This window comes from Chenopodium album, chromosome 5 (assembly GCF_948465745.1).
Source record: "Chenopodium album chromosome 5, dcCheAlbu1.1, whole genome shotgun sequence".
Taxonomy (NCBI): domain Eukaryota; kingdom Viridiplantae; phylum Streptophyta; class Magnoliopsida; order Caryophyllales; family Amaranthaceae; genus Chenopodium; species Chenopodium album.
In genome coordinates this window covers 15,385,720-15,398,912 of record NC_137838.1, presented here as the reverse complement: position 1 = coordinate 15,398,912, position 13,193 = coordinate 15,385,720, and the positions used below count along the sequence as shown (strand labels likewise).

Below are 13,193 nucleotides of genomic sequence, written 5' to 3'. Positions count from 1 at the left end.
CTAGCTTGCAATATTAAATAATCTCTAGCTATTAGCTTAACCATTGGAGCTAGAAAATGCAATTAGTTTGGAAAAAAAACTTGCTAAAATAAAACAAGTTAGAATAAATAAAATAAATTATCAACGTAAATTAAGGAGATATGATCCATTTAATTAGTACGTTAGCCATTAGAGCTAAAATGACAATTACCTTAAAACCTTATATGACATGACAAACTAATTTGACAATTAACTTGCCATTAGAGTTGCTCAAATTATCTTCTCTCTTATTTTTAATCCTACTCCTAATAAACTTGTTATTATTCTTGATGATGCCACGTTATAACAATGAATAAAATTACACCACGTCCCAACAATTACACGTTTAACATGGTATTTTAGGTTGGAGGGTAGATCTCTAAATTATTAAGAAGTGTCAAAATACCGACAAATCAAATCAAAATCAATGGCGCTTCTTCTTCAGCAAAATCAACCTCTTTTCATGCTCCCTTAAATTTCACACAATTTTAGGAGCATTATTTTTTACTTCTTTACCTACTTAAATTTTTATTTATTTTTTTCAATTTTCAGCTTTAAGTTTGTTGTACAAATTTGAATTTTTATTTTATTTTTTATTTTTATAGTTTTATATATTTTCCCCCAAATTAGATTTCTCATATTTTTAGGGTTTTTTTTTCCTATCTCCCCCATATTTTGTTATTCTTCGGAGATTTGGGGGATTTTGTTTACTGTTTTGATCGAGAGAGATCTGCTGAATTTGGGGCTATAGATACAATCAATTTTGAAATTTGAATTGCAATTTTGGGGTGTGATTCGATCTGTTCAGACGATTTTGTTTGGGCGGACTGGATCAGAATCAAATTACCAACAAATCTAATCAGATTTATTTTGATTGCGCTAATTTTGGGTGAAAATTAAAGGGTTTTGAAGGGGTTGGAATTTTGAATGTGCGTTGTGTAATGCTGAATTAAAGGGGCGGATTTTATTCTGGAGATGGCATCTGCTCAAGTTTTATCTAAACCAGCTGTTTCGTCCCGGAAAAAGAAGGATTTGGAAGCTGGTAGACGCTTGGTATGGCCTCAATTTTGGGTTATGATTGTTTAATTTAAGCTATTTTATTTTCTAGATTGTTTCTTTTGTTGTTGTTAATTTGTGTGTACGAAACTTTAGAGGGATTTGAACCCGGGAACTAATTTTAGCATGACCGCAATTTTGATCAGTAGGCTAAGTTGTTGTTGGGAAGAGATGTGTACTTTGAATCATTAGTTCGAGCTCTGAAATTTCACGGATATTGTCAAGTTTTTGACTTGGAGAAGATGACTTATTGTTTTAATCTGTTGGTTTTTTATTTGTTTGAGCTTGAAAATTTTATTGATAATGTTGGATTCTGATCCTTTAAGAGTGTGCATACTTTGGGATTTCTTTGCTTTGAGCTTCCAATTAGAGTAACTTTCTTTTATTCAGTGTTTGAGTGTGGAACAGTGTAAATTCTGATTAGTGTGGCATCAACTTTGCTGGTATATTGGTGAAACTGTGATGTACATACTTACATGCTTAGTTGATGAACCTTTCGGATTTAGTTTTGTGCCTTCAGTAGTTCTTTTGGGGAGTGTAATAATGAACCTTTGCTATTAGGTTTAGAATCAAAATCAGATCGGATTATCGACCTTATAGCCAAATTGGAGGAACATCAAACATGAGAATAACACTAGATTGTTAAATTGATTTGGATGCTGAAGTCTTATTTAAATCTGTTTGCTATCATACAGAAGTATAAATTTGGTATGATTGAATCTTTTTCTAGCTTCATTCCTGTTTGAATTTTGCTATTGGTTAAGTCTATGTCCTTTAACAACTGCCATCAGGCTCACCACTACATGTGTACCTCGTCACCCCATTTGTGGTGAATGGGGAGGCCAAGATGTATGTAATATAGTACTAACTACTAAGTAGTGAATGCTCACTAGCTGTTTCTAGATAAACAACAGATTCAAGTATACTACACTGGAACTTTGTGAGTAAATGTTAGAATATTGGTTGGTTATGATAATAATATTATAGAATGCGACAGATCTAGGGCTTTTGAACCAGGAACAAAACTTATCTCTTCTTTGTTCACTCTGCCTTCTACTCTCTTTCAATTTCACTTATGGCTCCCTGCCACAACCCATAAACCACTATGGTGCAGCCGCGCAGATGGAAGTCCATCATTAGTCTCTTTTTCTTTCTCTTCCTTATTTGGCAGTATCATTTTATGCTGTCAGAGCATATGACTGGACATTAAATCTGCTCGTATGTAAACCTGCATGACATGCACAGGAAGTGTTATCAATGCAGCCTCTTTACCTAATTATCTGGGCATTGTGTGGTTGTTATATTGCACTTGTCTTTTTTACTTTGTGCGGAAGTATAGATTTCTTTCTTTCGTTTTAGTAGAGGAGAAAAATGGGGGGAAAAGAACGAGGGACTTAGGGAGCTATATCATTCCAGAAATTCATGCTTCAGAAAGCACCTCTTAGTTTATAAGGATACTGAGGACTTTGTAGATCACATAAAATAGCGACTTTGGGTTGACAACACCAAATATGTCTCTCCTACCTTCTTTCTCCTCCTCGTGACTTCTGTCTCCCTTTGCATGGCACAATAGTGAAGCGGTGAACGGGGGTAAGAGGAATGATCTTGTTTATGCTCCGAGAAATAACTGGGAAAATTTTGTGTGTTGTGCTAGATTCAAATTGTGTTGTTATTGTTACTTTCTAAACATTATGTGCTAATCAATCTCATTATATTCTATTTAGGTTGTGTAACTTTATGTATGTAATTGTGTTTTGTATCGAGGACGATCTGCTCAAAGTTTTGTTCTAATATATGTTTCTTTTAGCTGGAAGAGTTCAAAAAGAAGAGAGGAGCTTCCAAAAAGCAAGCATCAAGTATCCAACCTCGTACAGATGATGATACACCACCTACGAAACAAACTTCAGGATATGGACAAGCGTCGTCTGACAATTCTGGCAATGCTCATACAGACAGTAGTTCCGATGCAGTAACTGGAGCTTCTGTTTATACTAAACACAGTGACAAATCATATGTTTTCACTCGATATAATGGGTCTGATTCGGTTCCTCATGCACACATTGATACCCAAAGTGATAATTCTTGCTCACCTGATTTGCTTCAGAAGCTTCCAAAACAAGCGGGAAATAGTCATGAGGTTCCAGCTTCAAACTACCAAGCGGGTTCTGACTTCTCACAACAAACAGATGACAGTATTGGAAGCTTTGGGACGGGTACAGGAAGTGGAAGATTTGCAGATGCAATATCATCTAGCAGACCCAGTGCTTCTCAAGTTTATAATAGTAGTGATTCTCACTCAAAATTCTATGGATATGATAATGACTTTAGTTCTTCTGCAAGCTTTGCTAATACTATCGGAAGCACCAATGATATTGCTGCAAAAGTCTCTACCGAGGGCCAAGTCACCAGTGTTTTACATCAGGAGTCTGGTCAGTGGAGTTTTTTAAGCAAGAACGTAGCCTGACAATTAAATAGTGATGGGTTTTATGATTGTTTCATGTAACATGTTTTGCTATTATTGCAGATTCTGTTCGCTCACGTTTGGATTTGCCAGAATCTGCATCAGAGTTTGGTCATAGCTTTCTGAAGTCGAAGAATCATTTTGGGTTGGAGGAAAGACAACCTAGTAATGTGGTGGGGAATTTGGCAGGTTATGAAAATCAATGGCCATCTGAAACACGTTCCATAGGTTTCAACTCTAACACCAGCAGTTTATTTAATGGCCCCTCGCATTCAGTTGTGGCTGAACCATATCCCAGAAGATCTCGTCCTTCTTTCCTTGATTCTCTTAACATTGTTAAAGATTCTTCTGCATCTAGCCGCCCTTTTGTTGAGAATGACAAGTTCATGAATGCAAAGGTTCCTAGTAGCAATATTGCTGAATCGTCTGCAATTCATGATCCTTCTACAGCATATGCTCCTGTTGAACCCCTTTCAACATCAGTTTATTCTAATCCAAGTGATGGTTTCTTCAGCGATGTGTCAAAGGGGCACAAATCATTTGAGCACAACCTGGAGAGTAAGCTAGAATTCACTTCCCAGAAACAAAATGAAGATTTTGCTGCATTGGAGCAGGTATCTCTTTTTCTCCAATGTGTAGAATTACCTTTACAGTTTCTTGGCCATGGAGTATGCATCTTTTTCCATATGTAAAATCTCTTCTGCTTTTCTCTCATTTTCACTGACAAGTCACGTTTGTTTGAATTGGAAAAGTTACTTGCTCACTTGCTCTATACATCATATCAGAGTTTCCCTCCCGTCTAGAGTCACGATATGCATTACAACGTTACAATATCTGTGCTAAATCTTCTAATATACCAGTTTGTAAAAAATTCAATATGCATATATGTATTTGATCACAAATCACCTTATACTTGGCTGTGTGGCTCTTGTTGATTCTTTTTCGAATGGAATTATAATTTGAAGTGCCTGGAGTATCCTTAGGAAGCTGCATGTAAATTATATTTCAGGCATGTTAACTCAGTAGTTTTTTTCAATAACTCCTTAGTTGTACTTAACGACTTTCTAGCCATGATGACCATGGATCTATGACCTGAAATGCTTGATTTAGTACTCACTTAGGAGCATGTATATGTTTGAAGCTCTTTATGACTGAATTTCACTGAAACCTTTTTAATATTCCGTATGGTGAAAGTAATAAATAATGTGGTTTTCCGTTGAAGAAATATGTAGGTAGGGTTGTCTATAGTGATATTGTTTTTGATATTTTGTTAGCAAAGGTGATGTGGTAGTGTGCCCTGGTTACTTTCAAAAAGGACTTTCCAACTGCTATAGTTGTAGGTTGGATACTTACTTGGGGGAGGATTGTATTTTTAAGGCGTTACTAAATGTGGCACCTTCATTCAAGAATCAAGATATGCATTTTAGTTTATGTGTGAGATTGGGTTAGAAGAAGATTCGCTGTGACATGCTTCTTGTGCTTTGAATGCAGATCTACATCTACTAGTAATTTTACTTATATACTATTTCCTTTGCCTTCTCTTGCAGCACATTGAAGATTTGACGCAAGAGAAGTTTTCTCTGCAACGTACATTAGAGGCCTCTAAAACTTTGACAGAGTCATTAGCTGCTGAGAATTCTTCTTTGACAGAGAGCTATAATCAGCAGGTCGGTGTCTCCTCTGTTAACTTTAACTATTTCATATGACTTACTCGATTGGATACATGGTTAGTAAATTTTCTTGGTTTTTTTGGGTTAACACTTCACGTCTCAAGATTCACCAAATGGTTAATCTATGTGTATAACATTTGATCTATATCTGTTTCAGATATATGGATCCTATTATTATGAATTTGTGGTAAATGAGAGTTCTGTGGTATTTTGAGAACCTCTTTTAATGCTGGTAGAGCTATCAAATTCAGCATTTTCTAATTCCTCGCTTATTAGTCATTTAGTCCCCAGATAAAATAGTATTAATTGCGCCAGTCAAAATTCCTCTATGCTCTGTCACATGTTGTGTAGGGTGGCCTTTTTTGATGTAATGGAGGTTACTCTTGTTGACTTTCTGTTTTGTATAGTTTTTATTTTTTTTGGTTTGTTTCCTTTAGTACTACTGTGCATTAAGCTCTCTGATAATTGTCGACTAAACTATTTATCCTACTTTCAGGCAAGCATTGTGAGCCAGTTAAAGGCTGAGATGGAAAGATTGCAGGATGATATAAAGTCCCGGCTGGTTAGTGTCATTATCCTTGTCTATCTATGACAATAACTTATTGCTTATTGGTGAAGCCTGCTGATGGCCTGTAATGTGGAGTTTATGGGGGTGTTAAATTGTCCCCTAATAGTAGCCTGTTTTCGTTTTGTCTTCTTATTATGTCTTAAAAAGTTAAAATATATGTCAAGCTTCTGAAATTTAAAGCATGTAATTTGCAATAACTCTCAATGGCAAATTGCATTTAGTCAAAAGCAAAATAAGGGGAAACGTTGCAGTATATAATGTTCCTTATTTGTTGAACTCTTTAGATATGACCATATTTATAGGATGGAAGGATTAGTATTCTTCATAGACCTCATCTTTATTTAAAACCACAATATAATTTTTATGCTGACTTTGATGCGAATGGCATATAACGGAGTTTGCAATGTATAAGATGAAGTGCTTATGACAAAGAACATTAAAATAAACTTTTAGGGCTCGTTTGGTTGAATGTAGGAATTGCAAATTCCTTGGAAAATTGATTTCCCATGAAATTGAACTTCCTAGGAAATTCTAAAAATTGTTTGCTTAACTAAGGGAAGTGGAAATTCCCTTGGGAAGTTCCACTTACCTAGGTCCCCCTAGGTAATTAACTTCCCCCATTTTGTGGGAAATAGAAATTCATGGGAATTTCAATTCCTAGGATTTCCAAATTCAAAAAATTTCAATTCCTAGGATTTCCAAATTCCCATGTTTTTCTTTGGCAACCAAACAACCCCTTAATTACAAAGGAAAATGAATCAAGTAACATCATCTCTATGATAAATAAATGTTTATTTTATTTTCCTAAAGCTCACATTTTCAATCCAATATTTTGGCTTTTTTTAATTCTGTCATCTTGGTGCAGTAGGTTGAGCTTGAGGCTATCAAGTCTGAATATGTGAACGCACAACTTGAGTGCGATGCTGCTGATGAGCGCGCAAAACTTTTGGCTTCTGAAGTTATTAGCTTGGAAGAGAAGGTGATTTTCATTACATCATTATCTGAATTTCTGATGGGGAAAGAGAAAAGGGGTGGGGGGGCAGGGGCATACATTTTGACCAACATAGGGAGCTTTGTTAGAAATACGTGGCTTTATAAACTCAATTTTTTTGGTTCGCTATATTATTTAATGAGATAGGTGTGAATTTTGTAACATGATATGGGTGTAGTATTTCAGACCGTATATTTCTTGACCAAAGTCTTGGGAGGGGACATTGTTAGAAATACAACATTACTTTATAATCTCGTTTCTTTGTTAGAAATTTGCTGCCCATAATATTCGATGACATTTTTGTGAATTTTTTTAACATTATATGGGTTGACATTGAGCTGATGTACATCCTTTTAACATTGATCCATGTTTTTAAAGAATACTTCAATATGGGTCCGGCATTGACTTTTGATATGTGTTTGGCTTCAGTGTGTCAATTTTTTTAATGCTGATATGTGTAGTTATTTTTTGTGTCTTAATTTTATCTTGTAGGCCCTTAGATTAAGATCTAATGAGCTGAAGTTGGAGAGGGAGTTGGAAAACTCAAATGCTGAAGTTGCTTCCTACAAGTACGGATTTCTCCTCCTCAGTAGCTCTAAAAGCCATAGCTTCTACTGTTTCTTGCTTCCGTATTGATTCTGTTTTGTATTACTTTCTATTACCGGGTTATCTTTCAAGGCACACAGCCTATTTCTAGATGTAAGTTTATGGGGTAGGCAGCGTTGCAGCCTACATCTGCATGCAGTGAATATCATTCTTAATAAAGGTGGTAGAACACATGTAACTTTGTTACTGTGTCTAAATTAGCTTCCAGTATCTGTGAATAATCCATCCATATACTTATGGCCTTAATATAGTAGCGTGCTTCCTGATTATTGATTTATTGTAGTAATCCATGACAAAACGTGTGTTGTTATTAAATTTAGTTTGCAGATCTTGTATAAGCAAAATTATCTTTCCTGAATTTTTAAATTTGACTATACCTTCACAATTTCTGGATAAGAATCATATCTCACATTCTCATGTGTATATTTGCATATTTTTCCATTGGTCATCCTTGACCTTCGATAGATGTTTTTAATGTCCTTACTTTAAATGTTCCAAAGTTATGTTGAAAGATACTGATTCTGAAAAATTGCATTTTGTGCTGTTCCACTATTCTATACTCCCTCCGTCCCTTTATTAGATGCCTATTTCTGGTATTTATTACTCACATAATAAAAAGAAGTAGGCATCTAATTTAGGGACGGAGAAAGTAATGTAACAAATAGTGGTCAATTTGCAATTAGAACGGCCCCTATATCATTACATTACATTAACAAAGGAAGTTTAAATTGTAAATGGAAATGAAAGGATACTTTTTGATATAATATATATATTAATTATGTGTTGCTATGTTATTGTTTTGAAGAATAACTGATGAGTGATTATAGTTAAAGATCAGTAAAGTTGTAGTTCTGTTAACTACATTATGTATTCTTTATTTGAAAAATTATTAATTAAACCTTGCTGTGATGGATTCTATTTCTTATGCTTTGTTGTTGTGTGTTTTTAATGTACCTTATGATTATCTTGTTCAGTTGGAGTCAAGTGTTCGACATGAGAATTGGTTTTACTTAAATTTGTAAATAAGTCATGCTTGATTTTATAGATTTGAGTGTAATTTGTCTATAGGTTCATTTCTATGGGAGATTTTAATTGTCTTGCGGGTATTTACCTCCGTTTATTATTAGTTGACATGTTTTGAATATAGCACTATTAACATAAGTTACTTTGATTACATTTTGTGATTTATACTTGAGAAAAACTGTCACGTGAGCCGTGAGGTCTAGTTGGATTTGTCTCAATGTATATTTTCTGAATATCTACTTGTCTCAAGCTCTTTTTTGAAAGCCCTCCTCCGGCTCCTTAATAATTCAAGAAAAAGAAAAATGCTATTGTAATTTTGTCTATTGATTATTGAAGATATTATCATTTTAGAACATGTGGTAAATGTGTCTAAAGAAACTTCAACTAATATGAAACGGAGGAAGTGTATATTTTTCTCGGCCCTCCTTTTGTATAGGTTGATCACTAGACATCTCCTTGTTAGTCCCTGTATTTATGATTTTTTATTTCCTACACACAAATTCAGGGTCCCATGTTAAAAGCTACAATTTTTACGATGGAAATGGTGCTTTCTGAGATAGAACTTTACTTCTTACGATTTATTAATTTTGGTGGGACTATTTTTTTTTCCCTATTGCAAATGTTGTTCAATGCTTTTTGCTTGTGCATATCATGCATGTGGCAATCCTTTATTATTAATGACTTTTCTGGTTTTGAACATGATGTTAAATCTTTCTGATTATCATCTCTGTACTGTAGCTCCCTAATTCTTTATTTTAATAAATGTATAATTAAGTGTCATTTTTTCCAATCGTAATGTTTTAAGTATGGTGGGCCATGCAGGAAGAAAATGTCTAGCCTTGACAGAGAACGTCGAGATTTGCTGCAGACTATTGATGCCTTACAGGAAGGTATGTAGTTTAAGTTATACAGATCTTTTCATAAAATATAGAAGTATCTCATACAGTTGCTGCAGACTATTGATGCATTTGTTGCTAAATAAGTGCTACTTATGACTTCTTGGAGGGTAATAAGTTGATTTTTAATCCTTTATGTATGCAACATAATTAAACTTCTGAGTAGTTACAGACTGACAGTGCATTTTAATTTTGTTGTTAATATTTTTTTTTTTTTTTTTAAAGTAGCAAAGTGTGATATTCCATTTTTTCTAATAGCTATCATAATTCGTAACTGCTGTTGCTTGAAATTGCTTGCATTTTTCTTTGCAACTTGAAATTTGATCTATTTGCTTGCTAATTGTTTGGCTTGGACTTCCTCTTGACTGTAAACATTCTAATTTTGCAGAGAAAAAGCTGCTTCAGTCTAAATTAAGGACAGCTTCAGCTAGTAAAATTTCTATTGAGTCTAGTAAGGGGCATGAGAAAAAAGATGCTTCAACTTCTACCAATGATTTAGGTATTTGTGATCCCAAAATTCTCATCTCTCTTAGTCACCAATTTTTAAAAGCAGGTGTTATTGTGCTTGTAATTTACACTACGCTCCCCATATCGGGTTTGATTATTCCTTTAGCCCACTTTTTATTGCCATATATCTTTAGTATTGCATGCCCAATTATTTAATGGATGGAAAAATTATATGCTTGTGATTGATGGCTTATCGGCTTATCCTGCCACTGTTGTAGGTGAAACTGCTGGAGATAGCTCTGAACAAGCTTCATCCAACATGCAAGTGGTTGACAATGCAGACAACTTGCTGCTTTTACAAAATAATTTAGCTGGTAATGATGATTTTGCTATGAGTATCCCTCCAGACCAAATGCAAATGATACAAAATATCAATTCACTAATTAGCGAGGTAGCTGATCACTTCTGCTCATGTATTGTTTGATGGTATGTATCTTTTTAGTAACTAAATGTAGAAGTTTTGGCTGCAGATAATATCAGAAAAGGAGGAATTGATGCAAGCTTTGATTACTGAAGTTTCAACAAGTACTAAGCTGAAGGTAGTTATTATTTTGTCTGGCCTATCTGCCTATGTATATACTACGTATTACTTCCATATCTTTTTAGTTGCAATTTACTACTTTGACTATTAATCTCTTTTATGAATGAATGAGACCCACCCGAACCTAATTCCTTCTTAAGCAAGATCAACCAATTATGAGTACACAGTAGAAGAACTAGTTTTTTTTTTTTTTTTTTTTTTTTTTAATTTTTTGGGAATTAAATTTACGTAATTGAAATTTTTAATCTTTATAACTAATTCAAATTTTGAATTAAGGTAGTTACAAATAAAAATCAGGATGAATTGTCTTAGATTTAAAAATAAAATAAAAACCTCCGTCCCAAAATGGTTCAAACATTTACCCGGATAGAGATTTAGGTGATAAGTTGTTGATATGTTATACTACATCCGTTTTTTTTAGTTGACACGTAATCCTTTTTGGAAAATTTCTTTTTAGTTGACACGTTTCTCTTTTTGGTAATTTTTGTATGTGAAAATGTGAATTTTATCCTCCCCAATTTCCCCAATCCATCTTCACTCTCCTCCCTTTAGCAAAGACTGATTTCTCACGCCTCCATTATCTTCCCCACTCCACCTCCATCATCAAATTCATCACCATGAAACGATCACCATCACAGCAACCACCACTGCCACTTCTCTCTCTCCTCTCTTCCTTGTAACATACCCAATTTTCTAAAGAATAACCCCCATTAATGGCCCAAAGCTTCTCCTTGCTTCTCGTAACTCCGCCAAACCATGACCGCGACACCACTTAGCCACTAAAACCTCACCAACCATGACGCCGCCTCCCAAAACCACCTATGCTATTGAGGATAGTACTTTCAATTGTATATAAAAATATGAAATTTTCATCTGTTAGCTAATTAATTTGTGCCTTTTTGTTTTAATTGGTAAAAGTAGGAAAGGAAAAAAAAAATAGAAGGTGAAATAATCAAGAATGAATGTGCAGACCGTGAGTATAGGAGGAAAGAAAATGATGGTGAATGGTGATGATGAGAGAGAGGTAGTACTCCTAGGTGGTACTTGGTAAGAGTGGGTGGGTAGTATAAGGGTATTTTTGTCTTTGACCTTCTTTCTCACTTCTAAATATGTGCGCCAAAATACAACGTGTCAGCTAAATAGAAATGGAGGAAGTATGAGATAGTAGGTTATTATTTTATTGGAAATTTAGTCTTTTTTAAATTATTTTTTTTTTGAATTATAAGAGAAGGTAGGGCATAAGTTGTTGGCAGTGGAAAAAAGATGTATTAAAATAATAGTGGGGTCTCTCTCAAATAGGAATTGTCACGTTTGACGGATAATAAAAGGAAATCATTTGAATTATTCTGGGATTTAGGGAGGTTTTTAAAGTATCATATAATATTGGAGTAAAAATAAAGGGTAAAAACTTCAAAGAATATTGCCACGTATCCATTGTGCTTAGTAGTATGTATATTAGATATGATGATTGTTTGTGAAGTATGACCTTGAAATAGCAAATTTTTCCAAGTGAAATCTATTAATCAACTAAAAAACCCTTAACAAACTGTAGCGTCATAGTAAGTCTTTGTAAATTAGTTAATGTGAAGTGGCACCGCACAACAGACTATTGACTTGGGTCCAGCATGTATTGTGACATGCATTATTGACTTAATTGCAATCCTGCACCCTTACTGTCACATTATTTGTGTTCATAAATGTTACTTTTGATATGAAGGAATTGAACAAGGAGCTATCTCAGAAGCTTGAAGTTCAGACTCAGCGACTGGAGCTGTTGATGTCCCAAAGCATGGCAAGTGAGAATATTGCTGCCAAGCAGCCTACTGCTTCTAATGTACGGGAAACTGTTGCATATGCAGATGAAGGCGACGAGGTACCTTTTTTGCTCTTTATTTATTTGTTTTATGAAGGGGGAGTCATTGGCTTGGGAAGCTTGAGTCATACTGTGAATGCTTCTTTAATGTCCCTATTGTGGTGATACACTGATACCTACATATTTTGTGAAATTAGATGATTGCTGAGTTTATGGGGATGTTTATGATGGTGAATTTCACTGACTTTTTTGAGCTCTTAATTCAGCAGATATCTCAAAACTGGTTTATAAAATTGACTTTTCATAATTGGCTAATAAATAAACAATCAAAATATAAAAGGAGATCAAAACTTAGAAAAATAAGTTCAAGTGGCAAATAATGAGGAATTTTCGAGTAAGGCTGTATCGAGTGGTATCAGATTTTACTCTTAGTTTTGCCAAATGATTCTCTTCTGCAAAAGGGCATGGACTCCATAGTGTAAATTTGCTTGCTTAACATTTACTAAAGCTTTTCACTTGTATAAATAAACTAATCATTAATTGTGTGTTCCTACTGCTGAACATTGATAAGAGTAATTATCCTGACCTGTTACTTCTTCCATCAGGTGGTGGAGCGAGTGCTAGGATGGATAATGAAGCTATTTCCTGGAGGACCGTCAAAGCGAAGAACCAGCAGACTCTAAGTTGAGTATAAAGCTTGGATCATTCATTGTCCTTACTTCATATTCGCATTTTGAGGGCTAGAGTATAGAGGATAAATATTGTATATCATGTGTGACATTTTGTTTATTCTTTTCAGTTAAGGAAGCATTTGAAAATGAGCAATTTCTTAGATAATTAGATTGTTTGGGAAATTTATTTACACAATTTATTTGACACAAGACAATAATTCCATTTCTTTGTACTTTATATTTCTTATAAAGGCTAGTTTCTTTTTATCTGATGCATGGTGGAAAATGTGGTCACCACCAGATATACTGAAGGACAATTCTATTATGTATGAGCGTTTCTTGATAGAAGATGTACACACGTTTTGACTGCCT

General features: G+C 34.5%; 1 protein-coding gene across 1 annotated transcript; it reads left to right on the top strand.

The window, feature by feature from the left end:
- The first annotated feature begins 405 nt into the window (after positions 1-405).
- Positions 406-13,193, top strand: LOC145631971 (protein BLISTER-like). The gene is made up of 13 exons (XM_081684213.1): positions 406-1,071; positions 2,882-3,503; positions 3,599-4,149; positions 5,083-5,202; positions 5,702-5,767; positions 6,642-6,752; positions 7,257-7,333; positions 9,216-9,283; positions 9,678-9,788; positions 10,015-10,187; positions 10,267-10,335; positions 12,055-12,210; positions 12,756-13,193. Exons 1-13 carry the CDS (start codon positions 994-996, stop codon positions 12,831-12,833), a joined length of 2,280 nt encoding a protein of 759 aa, XP_081540339.1. The 5' UTR covers positions 406-993; the 3' UTR covers positions 12,834-13,193.